The sequence below is a fragment of the Prionailurus bengalensis genome, chromosome C2, assembly GCF_016509475.1.
Source record: "Prionailurus bengalensis isolate Pbe53 chromosome C2, Fcat_Pben_1.1_paternal_pri, whole genome shotgun sequence".
Classification (NCBI taxonomy): Eukaryota; Metazoa; Chordata; class Mammalia; order Carnivora; family Felidae; genus Prionailurus; species Prionailurus bengalensis.
In genome coordinates, this window is record NC_057350.1 from 31,177,415 (window position 1) to 31,199,609 (window position 22,195).

Here is a 22,195-nt window from a genome sequence, read left to right on the forward strand (position 1 = left end):
AATTCCCTCTTTTTTTCCTCCCATTTGAATTCTAGGCACATTCAAAGCAATAATCAACCTCCACAGCCCCCGGTTCCACCATTAGGTTACATGTCCGGAGCCTTGATTTCCGATTTGGAAACAGATGTTCCAGATGATGATGCTGATGATGAAGAAGAAGCTTTAGAAATCCCCAGGCCCCTGAGGGCACTAGAGCAGACACCCGGATCCAGTATGGACAATCTAGACAGCTCTGTGACAGGTAACGTAACTGATTTAATAGGAATAACTGACCTATTTATTACACTCAAATGCATCAAAAATCAAACACTTTCTTATGTAAGATTTATTCCACTCCAGCTATTTCTATAACATTTTAAATATGTTAATATTAAACACAAAATTCAAAAAGGATTTGGAAATACTTTTGCTTTGCTGCAAAAATGATAAGAAAATTCATGAATTTTAAAAAGCCTTAAAGACATGAAAGAAAACTCAATTATATCCAGGGCTTTCAAGAAAAGTTCACTCTACTGGGGAACCAAGTCTATTACATAAAAAAAAAAACAACCTTGACTTTTAGAAATGATATATTTTGTATATCAGGAGCAACATACAAAGTGAATGCAATCTCAAAACACTTCTTGATATTTCACTCTGTACAATCATTCACTGATGAAAATAAGCAAGTCTTCAGAATGAGCCTCTCTAAGGTTGCACAAGGTATTGTGTGGAGAAAATGTATAGCGAGATAAGCCATACATTTACGCATTTCATATCGTTGGATTCAGTAATTGCTCCTCTCCCAAGTAATACAGTTATTTTTGCAGTTTACTCCTCTGGCGTCCTCTGGCTTTGTTCACTAAGTGAAATGTTGCAGTTGCTACACTCCTAAGATGATCCCAGAACTGCAACCTATTTGAAGGGATTTAAGTTTATCCAATTTTGTTGAAAAAACTTGAATACTAATGTGTACACAATGAATCTGGAGAAATGTAAAAATTTAGTCTTTCTATTCCAGTAGATATCCATTCTTTGACACACATACATAAATGTCTCTTAGGTGACTATAAAGACGCAACTACCCCAAATGTAGATCTTGCTTTTGCAGGCATTGGGTCTTCTCAGAAAAATCACCCATGTCTCTATTTACCTTGATAATATCATCTTCATCCTAGGAGGCGTGTACCGTGGTTCCATTTAATTCATGTGTATGCTCCCAACTGGCAAAGATTTTTCACTCTGACTTGAGCCAACACTGATGGAAACTTCTTTAGGACAGTGATGGAAAAGGATGAGGACCTATATGTTTCCTCTCTATGCCTTCCTGAATAATACAATGTGTGATGCAGGAGCCCACTTTTTTTGTTTTGCTTCGTACCTGGGGGCTGTCTGCTTGCCAAGCTAATTAAGATTTAAGAACTCCAGATATACTGCCGTGATTTGAAATCGAGATCCAACTGAAGGTGGCAAAGCAAAAGTTTGAGTCTTTGAATGCAGAGAGCTAACTTATTAGTGCACTATTATGTTAAGCCCTCTTGCCTGAATTTCCAACATAATCTCCTTCAGGGTAAAATTCTGCATATTTTTGCATATCTCACTAATGATACTGAACTCCTCTCCATTAGGAATGCAGTAAGAATTGCAATAATAGCACACAAAAAAGGGCAGCTATAGCCTATGTAGTCCTTTTATTAAATATTATAATGTCAAAGATGATAAATATATCTATAAATCAGAAGATTGCCATTTCGCACTTTTACATGCTCACCTGTTAGGCTGTCTAATGTGAACATGGTTAAAACCAATCTGCCTTTCTCCTTGTAGCTGGTATACTGTTCATTCCAAATGAAGCTTTTATTGCTAAGAAAACAGTCTGTTTTTCCTACTTGAATTCACTGCTTAATTACTGCTGTATATAAAAACCTCAGGGTGTTTAGGTGTGTATTACATGATGAATTTGCCCTATGAATAATGCATCTTCTCAGTGAAAGAAGTTGTAGTCTACAGGAAGTAGCCAAAGGAAACTCTTCTTTCTTTTTTTCCTTTTTTCTTTTCTTTTTTTTCTTCTCCTTTTTTTTCCTTTTTTTTTTTTTTTTTGGCTCTGCAGTAACTTTGTGGGCAAGGTATGACCAAAGATTTAATTTGTTTTGTTTTCTAGTGTATAAGTGTAATGTAAGTAAATATAAATCCAAAGTAAATATATTTTCTTTAAAAAGTGTGTGTGTAGGAAGTGTGAGTGAGTGTGGGATGTGTGTGTGAAAGAATATTGATAGGGTTTGTGATTATAACAGCATGTGTGAGTGTATTTAGGGCTCTGTGTGAGTGTGTGTAGGTGTGTGTGGGTGTAAATAGGATTGTAAGCATATGTGAGTGTGTAAGTGTGTGTGTGCGCATATATGCACATGTAAGCATACATGGGGATGGCCCTAAGGTGAATGTATGTATGGACCAAATGTTACAGAAATCAACATGCTGATGAATATTGTTCTAATGTGTTTATGTTTTCTTCAGACCCTTAAACCTAGTTTAATGGCCTTAATTGAGGTGGGCAGTAAAAACAGACACTGTTGCCATTGGCTTTTTATGTTTCTAAGATGGTAAGTGCCCACAGAGAGGATTCTGATTCTACTGTAATTTACTCAGGGTTCTAAATTTGTACGTGGTGTGAGGAATTCAGTCATTACTTTCACCTAAACTCTTTGGTAGAGATTTTCATTTTCATGAAACTAAGAACCATTTTTATTAAATGGGACAAAAAGTTATATTCCATTCCCTGAAACTCTAAATCCAACCAGAATGATAGTCCAGTGGTAACACAGAGATGGGCTAAAAAGCCAGTGTGTATTTTACTTGTATATATAACATTCCAACACTTAATCACATTAAGGAATAAGTGCAGAGCCCATCTTTATAAAGAAATAATTATATAAATTCCAGATATTTTCAAAACAACTAAGTAATTTGTGATAGACATCTTAAATTTTGAAATAATGGTCCATGAATGGAAAAGCAAGAAGAAAGGAAATTATCAGCAGTTTCCTATTCCATAATCTCAATGTCTTAGTCTTGTTAGGCTGCTCTAACAAAATGCCATTGACTGGGTGACTTAACAAACATTTATTTCTCACAGTTCTGGAGGCTGGGAAGTCCAAGATCAAGGTGCCAGGAGATTTGGTTCCTGGTGAATTTCTCCTCCTGGCTTACAACCAGGTATCTCCACGCGTGTTCTCAAAAGGCAAAGAGAGACAGCAAGCTCTCTGGTCTTTTTTTAAAAGTTTGCTAATTCTGTCTGATGAACCCACCTTCACGACTTCATCTAAACCTAATTACCTCCCAAAGACCCCACCTCCAAATACTATAACATTAGGGGTTAGGGCTTTTAACACATGAATTTTAGGGAGAAATAAACATTCAGTTTCTAAAACAGTAATGTGGAAAATGTATTTGCAAGTCTACTATATTATTTATTTATTCCTACAACAAACACTTACCAAATGTCTCTTCCAAACTGTTGGCTAGGAATTTAAATATGATAATAATGATAATGATAATAATAATAATGCCATCAACAAGAATACTATCTTGTGCATATATAGCCCTTAGTAAGTGCAAGGCACTCTTCAAGCAGTGACCTGATTTTTTGTTGTGACTCCATGAGCTAAGAATGTTGTCTACATATTTAAACAATTGTAAGAGAACATGAAACAAACGAAAAGAGACGGCAAAGATTCAAATATTTGGTATCCGGCACTTTATAGAAAAGTTTGCTGATCCCTGCCCTAAAGTTTTAACATATATTAAATCCCTTACCTATCACAAACCTAGTTTAGTTCTTATTTTACAGATACGAAAATTGGGTCACAGAGGGGTTTAACATCTTTTAAGGTTATACCCACCTGATAGGTGGCAAAAGAATTTTCAAAATAAGTATCTTACTTTCAAGATAAATGACCATGATCCTTGCTCTGGATATGACCAACTTTTTTTTTAATCTCTGAATTTAACATATTTAAAAGGAAAATGATCTCTTGGTCTATTACCTAACATACAGATCTCTATCTCTGTCTTTCTGTGTGTCTCTTCCTTTCTGCATGCATGCGTGTATGTGTGTACATATATGAATATATATTCATACAAATACAACATATAATTTTATCTCTGGAAACATTAATCCTTCCCCCATGCACTTAATCAGAGTAAAAAATATTAATTTTTAGCTGTAACCTTTATTACTTATTATCTTACATTTAGTTCTATATTCAGTTATGGTGACTCTTGCTAACAAGAATCATCTGTATCAGCACTTTTTGTGGGGAATCTCATTTTTGATTTATTTGTAGCATAATTTAAATCTCTTCGGTAGTAATAAAGTCTAAAACTATCTTGATTATAGCACATCACACCGATTTGGGCTAGAAAGTAAACGTATGGAATTATTTCAGTCTTTAGGAATATGCTTGCTATATGTCTTCCTAAATGCCAAATCCACCATTTCTGGGCAACAGGGTAGGGAGAGGAGTTAATACTTCTTTCTATATCTTCCATGATGGGAGTCAAGGGTAAGTGTTTCCTGCATTTAATGACTCCACCACAGGAAAAAAGAAACAGAAGGCAGTGTGAGAGAGGACAGAAGGAAAATGTCCTGAGCATGAAGCCAAGATTCTAACTGCTTCACTGATCACCAAAAGTACAACCAAGAGGGAAAGCCATGAAGTGAAATGAATAAAAGTTTCCTTAACTGTTGGACCCCACATAAATACCACGGCTGAAAGGAAATCGCGGCTCTATATTTTCTGTATTTTATGTCTTTGGAGGTTTTACTGGAACTCCCAAACCAGATCATTTTGAACTCAGTAAAACCTGGCAGCCTTACCACCTTACTCGACCACACAGCTTTTAGAGAATTGGCCACTTAAAAGTGTGACCTGATGCCTTGTTTTTGTTGCAAAAACTTAAGGAAAATATTGTAGTATTAGGACAATTTCAGAGATGATGCCAAAAATAATGAAATCATTATCTTAGACTGTGATGTATTTAAAAAGAAATTAAATGTTTACTTCAGATTTAGCAGATAAAAGGGGAACGTCACATATTCACCTGAGTGGAGCAAGCTAACAGGTGTCGTATGTCCCAAGGAAGACATTTTTTAATTGCTTATTTTGCTTTCATGTATATTACACATTCTTTCTCTCTCTGAAGAATGCAGGTGGAATTGTTGCATATTCAGTATGTTTGAGGGAGAGAAGAATTTCTAAATATTAGACATGTTTTTCTCCATTTAAGCAGAGGTCAATATTTGGATTGATTTATCCAAAGACAAGTATAGCTGAAGATTTTACTTAACACATAGTTAGACTGATTGCACTTAATAGGAAGGGTTCCTCGATTAAATATTGGCTGAAAAAATGGGGGACAGCCAGTTTTTGTATCTCATAAAAATGGTAATGCAACAATTAGCAGGGTCATATTATAAAGCACAGACTTTACTCTAGCTTAATGGATCTAAGGATAAGCATTTATCAGCAAGGAAGGATTTAGCATAAAACGACATGTAAATGAATTGATGACTGATCATAAATTAATTTTAGTGCTGAAGATGTAATAGAGACACAGAAAGATGCCACTTTATCATGGTATTTTACTGCTCAGTAACATTTGAGCAACAACTTAATGTCCTATATGCAGTTCTTCTTTAATAGCTTGAATAAATTTGAGATTTTTTTTTGGCCTTTCAGCAACTTTAAGCCTGAGAAATTTCAGAAGATTGAAAATGTAAACACAAATAAATTTGGCTATGTGGCATAAATTCATTTTTCATTAAATGTTTAAATATGTATTGATTATGTTTGGGGCTATAACATGTCAAATTGGATGGATTGTGTATAATTTGTAAAGAATCTCTACCTGAACTCTTTCACTTCATGTTCATTTTAATTTTTTAAAATTTATTTATTTACATTCAAGTTAGTTACAGGAGTAGAACCCAGTGATTCATCACAGATAACACCCAGTGCTCATCCCAACAAGTACCTTCCTTAATGTCCATCACCCATTTAGCCCATTCCCCCACCCACCCTCCAGCAACCCTCAGTTTGTTCCCTAAATTTAAGAGTCTCTTATGGTTTGCCTTCCTTTCTGTTTTTATCTTATTTTAATTTTAATTTTTATATTTACCTTTATGAAAGTAAACCAGTTATCCCCAAACTTGCTTACTTTCTAATTCATGAATCAATGTTTTTCTTTTCCTCCTATCATTGTCTTCTTTCTTGTAATGGTTTACATATATGTTCAGATCACTCTTGATGCTTAAATCTAAAGAAAGAACAAGCATGGTAGCCACAGATAGGGTAAATCAGTGATTGCTAAATAAACTTTAACAATTTTATATGGTGCCTAGGTGACTCAGTTAGTTGGGCATCTGTCTCTTGATTTTGGCTCAGGTCATGAGCATGGAACCTGATTGGGATTCTCTATCTCCCTCTGCCCTTCTTCCTCATTCATGCTCTCTCTCTAAAATAAATAACATGAAAAAATATACTTAAAAAACAATTTTACAACATGGATGAAACTTAATATATGTTATATGTTTTTAATTCATGATGTATTGTCAATATTCTATAAAAATGTTCTGCACAAACGCACCCATTCCATATATCACATTTAACTACAGAAGAGAGGCTATCAAAGATAAAGTCCAAGGGACAAAGATAAAAGAAAATGTATTGCCTTCTTTTGATGTGTTTCCTTCTTGCTCTCCATTTGAAGGTGAACTCGACTATAGGAACCTGAGGGCACTTGCCTCTCTTTAGTGATGAGTATTCCTGTGGTCCACCATGGCCAAATCTATATGACACATATGTCTTCAACTCTGAAGTCATCTATCTAATTTCTTAGCTCTTACATAGAGTAGTAAAGAAAACAGAAGTGGTGTTCTTTCTATATTGACCAAAACCTACTTGAAGCCATGTCTTCCATGCTACTCTCTTTTCCCAGAGAAAGAAAAAAGAAAGCACCAAAGAAAACTTCATGAATAACTGGGATTTCTGAGGGCATGGACAGTTGCATTAACAATCGAGATAAATTCAGAGCAAAGACACAAAGGCAGGAAAGTAGTTGGTATGTTTAGGGACTGGCAAACTTGTACATTGAAATCCTTATATGCAGGACTCACTATCACAGGAGATGAACAGAGTGTTTTTGAAAAAGTCAAGCTAACTCTATTAAGAGATGTCCATAAGTGGCATTTCTGTAGTGGCACTGCTGTGGTATAGGATTTTTCCTACATTTTCAGGTTCAGAGACTATTTGTCAAAATGTCAAATCCTCAAGCTGGAACCACACAGCAAGCCAACATTAACGGGAAAAAAACAAAAAGACTCAGTTATTTCAAAAATGGACTAAACACATTAAGATAGATGATTGAGTGTGGATAGATAGTTCAGGAGAAAAAAAGTAAATTGCCACTTAATATAACATTATTATCTTACTTTGATCAAGATATTGACAAATATCTATATTCAAGTGTATCAAAGCATGGCCAAGATATGTATATTAATCATTTTTAAAATTTTCCCTTTTGGGTAATAACTCACTTCTTTTCCTGTTTTCTAAGTTATCAACAAAAGTTGACTGACATTATATTCCTTGTTTACTATATTTTTTAGAAGTTCTTTTGAGTACATTTTTTCTATAAGTATCATAAGTTCATTGCTGGGAAATGGCACAAGGGATAGAACCACATAGAAATTATGCTGAGTAATGAGAATGTTGAAGACATTTAATCCAGTATGCCCAATGTTTGTTGAAACACCTATAGAAAGCACCTATAGAAAACAAAACACCTATAGAAAAGCACCTATAGAAAAAATATGAAAATAAGTAAGAGCCCCTAATTTCTAGAGTTCCACTATCTAAGAAGAAACCTTTATATGAAACAAACTATAGTTTGTAGAGACCTGATACGCTACTGTATGCATAGTGTTTGAAAAACACAGGAAACAGAGAAATTGATTCATCCTAAGACAGAGTTCGAAGTGAGGTGGAATCAAGGTGATAGAAGGGATATTGATTTGGACTTTAAAGTTTGACAGTGGTCCATAGAGTTAGTGACAATCCAGAGATATGTTAAGGAATGAGAGGTAAGGCTACGTAGGGCAGGTAGTGGGAGCACACAGGCTATTAAGAAGGTCTGGGGCTGGAAAGGGAGGCTGGACTACATATTGAAGGATCTCAGATGCTTAACTCGTTAGCCGAATGTGGCGCTGGCAAACTAGGTAAGGTTTTGAGTGAAGGAACCAAGTCATGTGATAGATGAGAAAAATAGTTCAGATGACGCTGAAGATAAAAGGGACCAGAAGGAAATCAGGAGGAGCTTAGGAATGAAATTGGAGATGTAGGAAAGGAGATGCTTGTTTGGAGAGTGAGTTTCAGATAGCACAGATTTATTTGCAGATGTTCAGCAGACCTTTAGAAATACAGAAAACAGTACATAGCAGGGACAGGAATGAGCTTTCATGTATTTCAAAACTATCCTCAGTTCTAGGGTTTCATATTCTCTGGTGATCATGGACTGAATCACTTTGATTTTCTTTTTTCTTATCTACCGTAGCATTATACTGCAAAGCCCATGACATCATTTCTTCCTTCGTTTTGGGCTGTTGGTCCTTGACTTGCGATTATTAACTCAGAAATGGTTCTCTCAGAGGAGGCTTGGTTGCTGGTGTTATCTGCGCTTCCTTGCAGTGGCCTGTGTCAGGGGAATTTGTTTGGAAAGTAAGAAGTGTATCCCTGTGCTTTTGGCAAATAGAATCAAAGCTCTTATCTTTCTCTGCTACACTTAACACCCTTTTAGCTTCTCAGATTCTTCTAACCCCTTTGGTTTCTATTTTCTCTCTCTCTCTTGCAAGTGCATGAACCCGTGTTACTGTATCCTGGGACCCAGACTACACATACAAATACTTCATCACAGCAACACTCCTAACTATACTGTTGTCTCTTAAACATTGGAGAAAAAGCGGGGGCGGGGGAGGGAATCGCTGGCACTTGAATTTAATCTCTTTATGTGAATATGTGATTGGTTTATTTAGAAAAGCTAAAATTAACTTCTTATAAATACTTCTTTTTGCTCTCTCTTTATAAAACTTAGGCTAAGCCACACTTGGCACTTTACTGTGTCATGAAGTAATGGTATACAACTTAAATAAATATTGTAATGTTAATTATATTACATAATAGATTACGGTTTCAGTATTACTTGGTCGAGGAAAAAATATAAAATTGTAAATAACTTGCCAAAAAATTAAGAATGAAAGTTATTTCTCAGTGTGTTCATATTTTGCACATCAAAGGGTGATTCTTTTCCTCTATCACCATGTTGTATTTTGCAGAAAAATCCATAATAATGCCAATTGTATTCTTCATAATGGTTAATTTTCTAAGACAAAGACTAGCAACAAAGAGAAAACTAGAATTCTTAAAACAATTAAAATACCAACAAAGTATCCTGAGCTTTGAAATTCATAGAAATTTTCAAAGATACATTTTTTTCCTTTTGTTCTAAGTCTATTTGCTCTGATATCATTTATACATTTTTTTTTGGTTTATAATGTTTGTTGTTATATTTCCTGGTTATTTAAATTTGTATTTCAAATCCTTGGAATAATTCTAGTACTTCCCCAGTATACAAGCGTATATTTCATGGAAATTATCATTAAAGCCAACACTAAATTCACGATATATTCACACTGTTTCTTCATCTGAGTCTTTGATAAGTTTACGCACTATAATTTACTTCCACAAAAGCGTTCCTCCCTGAATTGTAGGACACAAAATATACATAGTAATTCTCTTTTGGAAAATGAGTATGTAATGATTCAAACAATGTAAGAATGGAACCCTGTGAAACATGTTTTGTTCACGTGTTGCAAACAGATACAGGTTTTAAATAACACTCATTCTTCCGCGCTGGGAATGTGTAAAACATGGATGATGCTTGCATGTGGCTAGAGAAGTCGTGATGAAAGCAGACTTGCCTCAAGGAGGAGTGAGGAATTGAGGCAGCTTATTTGTTCCTTAGCAGAGTGTGTGCAAGCAGATGGGCTATCCAATATATCCCACTCACTAGACAACTACATTTGTTTTTAGGTTCAATGGTAAATGGATGGGGCTCTGCATCTGATGAGGATCGTAACTTTTCTAGTCATAGATCTAGTGTAGGTAGCTCCTCAGATGGCTCCATCTTTGCCAGCGGCAGCTTTGCACAAGCACTGGTGGCAGCAGCAGATAAAGCTGGTTTTAGGCTGGATGGAACCAGCCTTACAAGAACAGGTTGGTAGACTCCGAGTCAACACTCTTTGCATGAGAGATTCTCATCCTTTAGACACCGAGCTATATTTCTCCTGTTCTTTCTCTTCAGTGAGTCTGACGGCAGGGCTTTCTTTAATATGCATGACCACGGTTGGGATCCTCAATTACCAGAACTCTCTTCTGATGCTACTTTTGCAGAGCCAAGAATAGGCTCCTACTCACCACCTTCTATCCTTTATTTCCCTTTCCCTTCATGGCTCTGCTGATTAATTGGAATATGCTTCCTTTCTATATTACAGCCAAGCTGCAACTGAGATTGCCATTAAATTTTCAATAACTCACACTTTGCAAAATTCTCACACAATCAATAATGTGCCCAGTGATTAAAATTATTCAGCTTTTATCTCCATTACTTTCCTTTGCCCCATTTCTTTCTGCAAATGCGTTTTCTGGGAAGGCTTCCTCAGCATGGGGTGACTGGGTCTAAGGCTGTCAGTCTAACAGTTCAAATGGCTGATGGTCTTATTAATTGTTTGGCTGTTAAAATTTTAACCCAATAATGTATTATTTGTTTTAAAGGATGCTAATTAAAGATACACCCACTGCATTTGCAACTCGAATAAAATGACTGCATGCGTATTGCTCTGTAGCATAATCTACTTTGGGTTTCTGAGAATAATCGAGTACCAATTGTATAATTTTTCATATATCTGATTATTTTCCCCAAAATGAATATGAGAGTCATTCTAATAATAGATCAGTAATTTGTAAGTGTTTGTTTTACTGAAAAAAAAAATAACTTTGGCATGATCCATGCTTTTATATGACTGTAATTCTTAAATGCACATATAAGAAGTTTCTCCTATATGAATTAAATTGAACTACCTTACAAAACAAACTAATGAAACTAAATGCATTTTTGAAATCTTAATAGTATTCAAATAGTAAAGTGAAGAAAAATGATTTTGACCCTTCACTAAACTCTCAGGTTATAAAAATCAGTCTTGGACATTTTCTTTGAATTATAACACCAGTATTTCTTTTGAGTATGCATTAGGAATCGTCAAATGGTATAAAAAATTTTCTCCAAGCATTGCAGAGGTTTATTTTTCATATAGCATCCGAACTAAAGTATGTTGTAATATAACGGTTATTTGAATTTTCTTGCTTTATAAGGCATAAGTCAGAAACTTTATGTTGCCTGAGTGTTTTTTTGTGGCTAGTTGTAAGCACAGCAGTGACACAGTGCAAGGAAACTAATAAATTAGAAGGCATAAGTGCATTTCTTGCATGTATGCTAATATCTAATAAAGCATTAAGCAATATCATGTCACATTGACTTAAGAAAATGTAACTACATACAATAATTTTGTGTGAAATGAAAACATGCACAAGAGAGTAAATACATGCTCATAAACTGACCCTCTCTCACCATAATAAACACTGTATTGAAATCATAAGATGTTGAAAATTTATTAGCTACCCTTTTCACAAAATAAATTTCCCTGGGTATGTACTAAAGCTCAAAAAAAGGACATAACATAATTTCATTTTGCAATGAGAATTTGGAGTCTGCTCAGATACAATAATATTCATCAGAAAATACCTATTGCACTTTGGATATGCAAGGTGGTTTTAACCTGCTATCTATCCTATATTATACACTAATACAATTGAGTTTCTGTAAAAGAAGTAAAATTCATCGTGTATTTATATGGGTGATAAGGTCAGTTTCATATATGTCTTTGAGCAGACCTTTCATGTAAATTTTCAAATGCATTTACTTCAACACATTTCTTCTGTGCTGAAAGTGAGTTTATAAGATTCCAAGGATAAAATTTGATGAAGCAAATAAGACAGTACATAATTCATTTCAGAAATAACTTCCTTAATTTTAAGAAGTAAAAGCAGCATTAATTTGCATATATCCATGAAAATATCACTGAGATCATCAAGGTTAAATAATAAACCAAGTAATCTCAAGCTTTTGGTTGGTGGATTTGTTTTTTTATTCATTTATTAAATTTTTTTCAGCGGGTAGTGTGTTGGTTACTAAAAATTGGATAAAATGAATGCAACAGGGCATTTTTTTATGGAGATACACCAGTATTTGGTATCTTCAAATGGCATCTCTAGGCAAGTTTATAGGTTAGTCTAAGTAAGAGCAGAAATACAAGACACGCACAATCACTGCCTTGTAACATCCTCTGTACCACATTCCCTTTGTTTTCTTTTTAGGCAAAGCTTTTACCTCCTCTCAAAGACCTCGACCAACCAGCCCATTTTCTACTGACAGTAATACCAGTGCAGCCCTGAGTCAGAGTCAGAGGCCTCGGCCCACTAAAAAACACAAGGGAGGGAGAATGGACCAACAACCAGCATTGCCTCATCGAAGGGAAGGAATGACAGACGGTAGGTTTGTTTCCTTGTCTCTTGTCTCCTCACTGAAGAGGTGTGCTCTGTGCAAGTCATTAACCTACATTGAAGTAGCTATGGTAGATTAGGCATTGCCTCATTACGTAACAAGGCAGAAAATCTAGCAATATGGTCTTGTTTAAATAAAACGCCTTTTTTTTTTTCTTTTTAACAATCTGGAGTTATTTCTATATTACCAAGCCCCAAGAAATGTATGCCATACCACTTTCCAATGTTGATTTTGCTACCATTCTGGAGTTTTCCATCAATGCTTTTAGTGAACATTCCCTTTTGAGATTAGGGGGAAAAAAAAAACATAGGTAGCATGGGCACTTGGCATGCATTTCTGATACTAAATTTGGAACATTTCTGGTATCAGATTAAGGTAACTTCAGTGGTATTTCACTTTTGAAAAAGACCATGAAATGATTTGTAACTTAGTAACTTTTTTTAGTTTCATGAATTTCAGGCCTAAAAGCTAGCTACAGATCAGCGAATGGATGGGTCAGCAAACTTTTCTATAAAAGTCCGGATAGTAAATATTTTTGACTTTAGCTGGCCATACAGTCTGTGTCACAACTATTCACTGCCATTGTAGTCTGAATGTCGCTACAGAAAAAAATAAATGAATGGGTGTGACTGATTTCCAATAAAACTTTATTGATAAAACAGGCAGTGGCTGAATTTGGCCCATGGCCCATTTGTTGATCTATTCCAATCCTTTTATTTATGTATAGCATTCAGTCTTTGCACAGCAAACACTGTTGGTTTCAGGAAGCACAATATTCCTGGGACATGTCCTTCTTCAATAAAGAAGAGTTCAGTAGCTTTACAGAGCAGGATTTATCTCCCATATGTTCAACTTAATTCTCATACATTTAAATGTAGGAATACAACTATTTATCATGAAGTTTTATTCTAAGGAATATTTAAGATGATATATGTAAAGAGCCTAGTTTGATGTCTGAGCCAAAGGTAAATCTGTTCCCTCTTCTCAGCACTATCCCCTGTAAACACACAGAGTTGGTCTTGAGGTAGTTCTACTAAACACCACAAGAGTGAACCTAGCCAGTCTGCGCATTAGAACAATCTAGGGAACTCTTAAATTGTACTCTGGAGATTGGGATTTAATTGTTCTGGGTGAAAACCAATTATGAGTGTTTTTAAAGCTCCACAAGTGAATCTACCGTGCAGCCAGCATTGAGATGCTGTGAGTGAGTCCTTAGCATTCATTTTACTCTCTTGGACTTACCATTATAGGACATAATGAGGCCTAGTTGGGAAAGAAACATCTGTTCTTTATTAGTTTGGGTGGGTGGGGGAGGTCTGTATCTGGCAGCCATCTTTGTGATTTCTTTTGTCATTTTTTAAGGCAAGGAAGATTTTAAAAGTCAAACATAACTTGTTCTAAAAGCTTTTAGGTTTCCTTATCTTTCCTGTTACTTTGTTTTCATTGGGAAGTGTTTTATGGAATATGAGGGCAAAGGTACACTTGAGCTTTTGGTGCTTTATAAGCGAATATCCTGTGCTGAACAAAAATGCTCACCGCTGCCTCGCTGCCTCAGATGGTCTGAAGATTAGTTGAGCACTTAAAGCAGTCAATAGTGTTGATCTTATACTCTCTAAATAAAAAGGACCACTCCCACTGGCATGCTACTTATAAATCTCAGAATTAATAATTTTGTATAGTTTTTCTGCTATGAATGTTGTGGAAAAAGAGAAGAAAAACGTTTTTTTCTGAAATGTTTGAAGATTATATCCAGAATATGTGGAAGGTATAAAATATAAATCAACAAAATCGAGAGCTCTCCTTTTCTTCCTAAAATTCTTTTCTTGCAATTTTTAGCAGAATGTCTGGTTAAAGCAAGCTTCCACCTAGTTTAGAGCATGATCAATACATTGCTTATCTTTCTCAACAACTAATAGGTTCCTAACTTTTAAACTTGCCAGCATTGCAAAGCCAGGTTATGGATTATGTGTTGTTAGTAGAAATATTTTGGAAGTAGTGATATTGCAAAGGGAATTTTGGCTCCCATGTCTTCCCAAGTGTATGATCCAATGATGTTTTATTTATGATATGAGGGCATTTATTGCAGATGACACTCTACAGATTATCCTTAAGGATGTTGCTATTTTATAGCAAATGTATGTGTCATAGCATTTATATGGTATCAATCCAGGCATTAGTAATAATTTTTTTATTATTTGTATGTGAAATCAAACCGTTCTTTTGGGGCAGGTTGCTGTTTAGCAGCACTTAGTGCCTAGACATTTTTACACTAAAACTTTTGCTTTATACATTTTAAAATTGTATTTTGTGAGTAAATTAATCAGAATAATTACTGCCAGCTGCTATACCAAAGAACTTCTATCCCTCAGTGGCTCAGCACCGCAAAAGTTTGTTTCCCATGAACATAATAATTTATCAAGGTCAGGTGTCTCTCCTCTAAGTACTAATGTAAGAAAATACGCTTTTTCAGTATTGGGATACCATCATTTTTACAGTGCGACATTTATGGCTTCTGAGTGAGGGGAAGACAAAAACAGAGTGATCACTTGAGACGTTCTCTGGTCAGGCCTGCAAGTGGTGCATATCCCTTATCATCTCACTGACAAGTACACTGTCACATGACATCAGACTAACTACTAGGAAAGTGATATTCTCTTGTGTCTAGTAAGAGGAATTGGGAATGGTGGTAAACATAAGGCTCTGTCTTAAAGACTATGAAAAAACCCACACACATGTCAAGGAACATTCTGCTCCTTTGAATTCTCTTCTAAGCAGCCATTGCTCCATCCAAATCTTCTCTTCTACATGCATAAGTCAAAGAATACCTTTTCAAGCCAATATATTAACCAATACTGAAGGAAGAAGGCAGAGGAAGTATTTTTCTATCCATCAACCTTTTTTCCCTAGATCAGCTGCTTCTAGCCTGTTCTTCCCTCATTCCTAATGTCCTGGTTAGAGAACTTTCCTAGTTCTGCCACAGACTGGCTTGGACCATTGAGCGAGTTTCTTTATTTATTAATTTGTTCATTCAAATATTTACTAAGCACACAACAAATGATAGGCAATGGAAACCAAACAGACAAAATTCCTTATCTTCCTGGAGTTTACATTCTGTTGAGAGAAGATAGTGACAACATAAAAGTAGGTAAGATGGTCATAAGTGTCATGGAGAAAAAACATAAGAAGTTGAGAAATACAAAGGTTAGGCGAGGTCTTTTTTAAGTAGAGTCTCAAGGAAGGCTTGACCAAGAAGATGACATTAGAGAAGACTAAAAGATTAAAAGGGAAAAAACAATGCTGATATCGAGGAAAAGTCATTCCAGAAACTGAGAACAGCAACTGGAAGCCTGAAGCTTGTTTGATAAAAAGAGAAGCAGTGTGACTGAAGCAGAGACAGCCACAGAATAAAATGTAAGGTTAGACAAATAAGCAAGGACCAGTGTTTGTAGGGCTTTAAACTTTTTTAATGTTATTTTAGAGAGACAATGAGAGACAGCACAAGCAGGGGAGGGGCAGAGAGAGAGGGAGACACAGAATCTGAAGCAGGCTGCAGGCTCTGAACTGTCAGCACAGAGCCCAATATGGGGCTTGAACCCAAAAACCACAAGATAATGACCTGAGCTGAAGTCAGATGCTTAAGCAACTGAACCACCCAGGCACCAAAAGACCCTAAACTTCTATAAGGGCAATGGCTCTTACTTTGAACAGGAAACCACTGAAGGGGTGTGTGTGTGTGTGTTTAAGGCAGAGGAGTAACATGATCTTACTTATATTTTTATTTTTTTTTTTTAAAGTTTATTTATTTTGAGAGAGAGAGTCCATGTGCTCCCAAAGGAGGGATGCACAGGAGGGGCAGAGAGAGGGAGGGAGAGAATTCCAAACAGGATCCCAATCTGGATGCAGGGCTTAAACTCACAAATCAAATCATGAGATCATGACCTAAGCTATAACCAAGAGTAGGATGCTTAACCGACCGATCCACCCAGGCGCCCCGTTTTTATGTTGAGACAGATTAAATGCACTTCTACGTGGAAGCACAAAAATCACATAGCAGGTTGTAGAAGTAATATAGGGAATTGATGTCAGAGGTTTCTACCCAGGTAGAATCAGTGGAAGCAATGAGAAAGGTTGAATTCTGGCTATAGCTTGGGATTGGTGCCACAGGATTTGTTACTGAAATTAAATACAGGTTGTAAAGCAGAGATGTCAACGATTATGCCAAAGTTTTGGTCATCTTGTAGAATGCAATTGCTACTATTTGAGATGATGAACACTAGAGAAGAAGCATGTTTTGTCAAGGAAGGTCCAGGGCTCAGTTTTGATATGTGAAAGTAGATGCTTTCTAAATAAGTAGAACACCTAAGTGTGGATTTAGTCATGTGAGTCGGAAGTTGATGGGAGGAGAGATCCAAGCTGGAGGTATTTGATTTCTTTTTGCCTTCTTTTTTTTTTTTTCTAAAAAGTGGATAATAATGGCACGTATTTCATTGGATTGTCGTGTGCCTGATAACAGCAAATCCTGAGTAAGCCAGTAAGAGACTCGTTAGTGAATTAATTTAGTCAAAATGAATCAACATGGAAATTAATAATAAATTTAAGTAAACATATTTGATTACGTATTTTTATTTTTTCCACAGTCATTCTTAATCCCATCTTTTTCCAATTCGTTTATTTCAATGTGCACGCCATGTACTTTCTTCTTAGAGTATACAAATTCCAAGTATATGACTTAATTATGTAGCCATATAATTTCAGGTTAAATTAAATAGTAATCAGAATTTCAGCTAGCATAAGTAGATGCCATTTTGTCCATTTTAAAAATGATGCTCCTTTGATGGAGAATAAAAATCAATGACAAGATATGTTATTTTGAAAGCAAATATAATAATTTCCCCCCTGCTGGCAGTCTTAAGGCCAAACACTCCAATGAAATGATTGCTTTACATTTATAATAATACATACTGAAGGAAGTCAGATTGAATATAAAGGAAACACTACACCCCTTGGTGGACTGTTCTACGAACAGATATCACGATATTGGATTAGCTCTTCATTTTGGAAGAAATTTTCCAAATGCAGCTGTATTCTCCCAGATGGAAATCTTGTTCCCTTCAATAATTAGTAATTCATAATCTACCAAGAGGACATACGTACGAATTGGGAATGCTGCTTCAATATGGGAACTCCCAAAGCAGATGCAGAGGAGAGTGTTATTGTTAATTCAGTGGAGGACAATATCATTTTGCTCGTTAAGAAAGAAGGTATAAAGCTTCTTAATAAAGTCTTTAAAGAGAGCAACTTAGCCTTTCTGGAGGAAGCCTGTCTTTTGTACACAAGAAATTTATACTTCTTCCTTTTAAGTGTCACAAACAGTACTCTTAGAAATAAGAGCACAAATACAACAATGGCGTGGGAAATAATGGACTATCTATATGCAATATCGCCTATTAATAATATAAATATGTGTATTATATATGGTATTTGATTTTTGAACCAATTATGTATCACTGATATATATAATTAATATATCAGTATATATTGTATCAATATTATATCAATAATAATTGACATTATGTAATCACTGATATTCTGAGGATGAAGAGAGAAGTTTGCAGTAGTATACCAGGAAAATTACAAGATAATAATCCAAAAGAATGTTTAGAATGTTCAGGAGATTTCAAAATCTTCAACAAAGTAATTCTAGAACTAGTATAATGGCATAAATCATATAATAGAACTAATATAATACTTAAAGAAATATGAAAGAAGAGACTATGATATCATAGTTGAAGACAAATCAAAGTATAAAGGTGTCATGATCCAAACAGCTAACTAATAAAAGGAAAATGAAAAATTGGCTAAGCATTTGAACTTTTTAGTTTTTTCACATCTTATATTTAATTTAAAGAGCTTTTTGGCAAAGTTATCTATTCTACTACATCTCAAATTTTTATGATGCATTGTCTACTCTAGCACCATGAGGCATATTCTATCTGTACTCTGAACAGTGGTTATTACTTATTAAAATTAATACATTGGAAGATTATAATGTATTAGTTGTAACTCATTAGCTAACTCATGAAACGAACAGCCAGAATTGGTTGTCAGGCAGAATGTTAATTGCATTTAATAAATGTTAGCTTAACCCTTTGACTGTTGCTAAATGTACCACATACATGGGTAAAGGCAGTCATATGTTGCATATGATACGGCATATAGTTCTTAATTTCCCGAGGGCAACATTTCCTATGGAGATTGGCAGGACAGCTTTTATTCTTCCAGGGGACTTTTATTAACACAGCTGCTAGAATGTCTAGTCATTTTGTGTCATGATATTTCTACTTTGGGGAGGTGGGGGTGAACATTGGATAAAATATGGAGAAAATATAAAATGCCTTCTATACCTTGAACATTAGCCTCAGTGTGCAATTGAAAACACTCTCCACATATAATAGTTGAAATTAGTCAATTTTGTTTCAAATACAGTGTGATCAAAAGATAGAAAAGAGATCAATAATATGCATTTTAGGTAGAAATAACTGACCTTTGCCTCCCCCCACCAAATTTCTTTTGCATGAGTGAGACCTTTACGAGGGCACGGGTTTTTTTCTTCATCTTGAATCAAAACCTGTATTTTTCATTACATTGTAGTCCATTCTAAACATTATTCACAATTTTTAGATCTTCCACCACCACCAGATCCCCCTCCAGGTCAGGGTTTAAGGCAGCAAATAGGCCCGAGCCAGCATGCTGGTAACGTGGAAACCTCAACAGAGAGAAAAGGAAGCTCTCTGGAGACACCACAAGCATCCACCTTAGAAGACACAAAGAGCTCATTGGATTGTCCAGCTAGAGCATCCCTAGAGTGGCAGCGACAAACCCAAGAATGGATAAACTCCACAGAGCGCCAAGAAGATATACGGAAAGCCCTACACAAACAAAGTGTTGGACCAGGTGTGTTCTGCACAGTCCTAAGAAAGTGTGGACTTTTACCTGTTTTTCCCCCCCACCAGGTACTTAGAAATGGCAGTTGTTTAAGAACATCTGAAATATGTTTGCCTTGAATCGCTAAAAAGCTGGGATTCCTCGGCAGAGCTCACTGACACGGCTTAAGTCTCATTCCCATGGGGATTGTTCCTTACCCTCTGCATAGAGGTCTGAGCTCAAGAGACCTCAAAGCTTTTTTTTACCTGGATTGTTCAGGAGACAATTTGATTTTTTTGCCTTGTAATGTTTATGTTGAATGCTTTTAAGACCTCCAAATTTCGTCTTAATGTCACTACAATCTCTGCCTTCAACCAGTTTCGTTTTGACTGAAGTAACTAGTCATTTTGAAAGGAGAGCTCCTTTTGGTCAATTCGTTTAATTCATTGAAATAACAAAAGTTGTACTGAAATGCCCAGTCACAGTATTCTCAGGAAAAAAAGAGCTTAAACAGGGCCTACAGTTTCTCCAGCTGGTTAAATTTAGTGGGTTGTTAACATTTCACTGGGAAATATTCTTATGAATCAAACTTCCTGGAATTGTCACAAAATAAATTTCATTATTTGTGGTTGGGTTTTTTTTTTTTTTTGGAGGAGTGGTGGTTGTTTGGGCATATTATAGAAATACATTTTTTGGAACATTTCTTCTCGTACCAGGTTTCATTGAGTATTAAAATGTACACACAAACACAGATGACATTTGAGAGTTTCTTTATACATTGATTTTTGAACTTGGACTCTATCTTTTCTAGATATATCCTCTACCCATGCATTTTTTTTTTAATTTTTTTTTTTAACGTTTATTTATTTTTGGGACAGAGAGAGACAGAGCATGAACAGGGGAGGGGCAGAGAGAGAGGGAGACACAGAATCGGAAACAGGCTCCGGGCTCTGAGCCATCAGCCCAGAGCCCGACGCGGGGCTCGAACTCACGGACCGCGAGATCGTGACCTGGCTGAAGTCGGCCGCTTAACCGACTGCGCCACCCAGGCGCCCCTACCCATGCATTTTTAATAATTATATGATATCACAACTGGGTGCTCAAAGTTTGAGAAAATGTAATATATGCAAGAACCAAAATATGTCAACTTGAATGTCGAGATTTAGTGAAAGATTTAGGAAGTTATATCATGCAGGCTGTGAGAGAAAAACCATGTGATTATTGTGATTTCATAAAGACCATCTAAATAGAGTGGCAGTCATCACAGTAATTGTAGCTCAAATCTAGAAAGAAAGAAAAAAAAGGGGAGGTAGAGAAGGAGACAGGAAGAAAGAAGGAAAGAAAAAAAATGTTTCAAAATATTAGGTATTTAATAATACACATAACGAGTTATTTGTAGAGAGTTGCTGCATTTAAAAAAACTTTTTATTTATTATTTATCATTTGTTAAAATGTGTATCTCTCTTTTTCTTTTAAGTAAATACACAATCTTTAAAATAATGTGTTTATATCCCAAGAAACAGCAAAAATTTAAGGAGCTTATTTTAACTAATACATGGTTCTTCATATTAATTGACTGAGAGAATGTCGCTATAATTTAAAGTGGAAAAACACCATGTTTATTCAGTCTTCATGGAAAAATTTAATTGGAGCCTCACTGAACTCCAGAAATTATGCTCAGAGATGCTTTTGTTAAACAATAAGGTTCGTTGTCTGCAGCTCTCTTTTGTAAAGAATTTAAATGTTCAAAGTGATATGTAATATTATATTTTTATCCCCAAATTTCCTTTGATTCAATCTTATTTTAGTTCCTATTATAGGAAATGTTGGCACATGGAGATTCTTTTAATATCCGGGCCTTCTTAAACCTCTTATTTTTAATTTTACTAAAGAGTGAAATGGTAGAATAGCCCGTCTTAAACTTAATATTTAAAGTTAAATTTCTTTTGTCTCCATGTTGCTGTTTAGCTTAGCACTCTGTATTTCTTTTTCAGAGGAGACATTGGTGCCCTACAGCAAGCCCAGTTTCCCATCTCCAGGAGGTCACAGCTCATCAGGAACAGCTTCTTCTAAAGGATCCACTGGACCTAGGAAAGCCGAGGCTTTGAGGGGAAGTCACCAGCGCAATGCCAGCGACCTTCTTGACATAGGATACATGGGCTCAAATAGTCAAGGACAGTTTACAGGTGAATTATGTAAGTGCTTTAGGACATTTGAAAGGCTCTGGTGATTCAGAACTAACATTGGGTTAATAATGCAGGGGAGGTAAAAGTTTTCCTTGATCCTCTTAGGGTCCCTGGTTGGGTCTGAAAATTAACTGATAAAGATAAACAGGAGAGGGGCGCCTGGGTGGCTCAGTCAGTTAAGCATCTGACTCTTGATTTTGGCTCAGGTCACGATGTTGCAGTTCATGAGTTCCATCCCCTCATCGGGCTCTGCACTGACAGTGCTGAGTCTACTTGGGATTCTCTCTCTCCCTCTCTCTATGCTCCTACCTTGCTCACACACTCTCTCTCAAGATAAATAAATAAAAACTTAAAAAAAAAAGGATGAACAGGAG

At 35.8% G+C, this 22,195-nt stretch overlaps 1 protein-coding gene across 19 annotated transcripts in view; it reads left to right on the forward strand.

The window, feature by feature from the left end:
- The window catches only part of ROBO2 (roundabout guidance receptor 2), a 1,723,333-nt gene that overhangs the window by 1,695,374 nt on the left and 5,764 nt on the right, over positions 1-22,195 (forward strand). For 7 of the 19 annotated variants that reach the window (XM_043593855.1, XM_043593853.1, XM_043593859.1 and 4 more), the window contains 5 exons: positions 36-241; positions 10,125-10,307; positions 12,525-12,698; positions 19,393-19,665; positions 21,630-21,830. In XM_043593855.1, coding sequence (XP_043449790.1) covers positions 36-241; positions 10,125-10,307; positions 12,525-12,698; positions 19,393-19,665; positions 21,630-21,830 — 1,037 coding nt within the window. The remainder of the gene's footprint in view (positions 1-35; positions 242-10,124; positions 10,308-12,524; positions 12,699-19,392; positions 19,666-21,629; positions 21,831-22,195) is intronic. The other 12 variants (XM_043593868.1, XM_043593867.1, XM_043593870.1 and 9 more) reach the window with 4 other exon arrangements.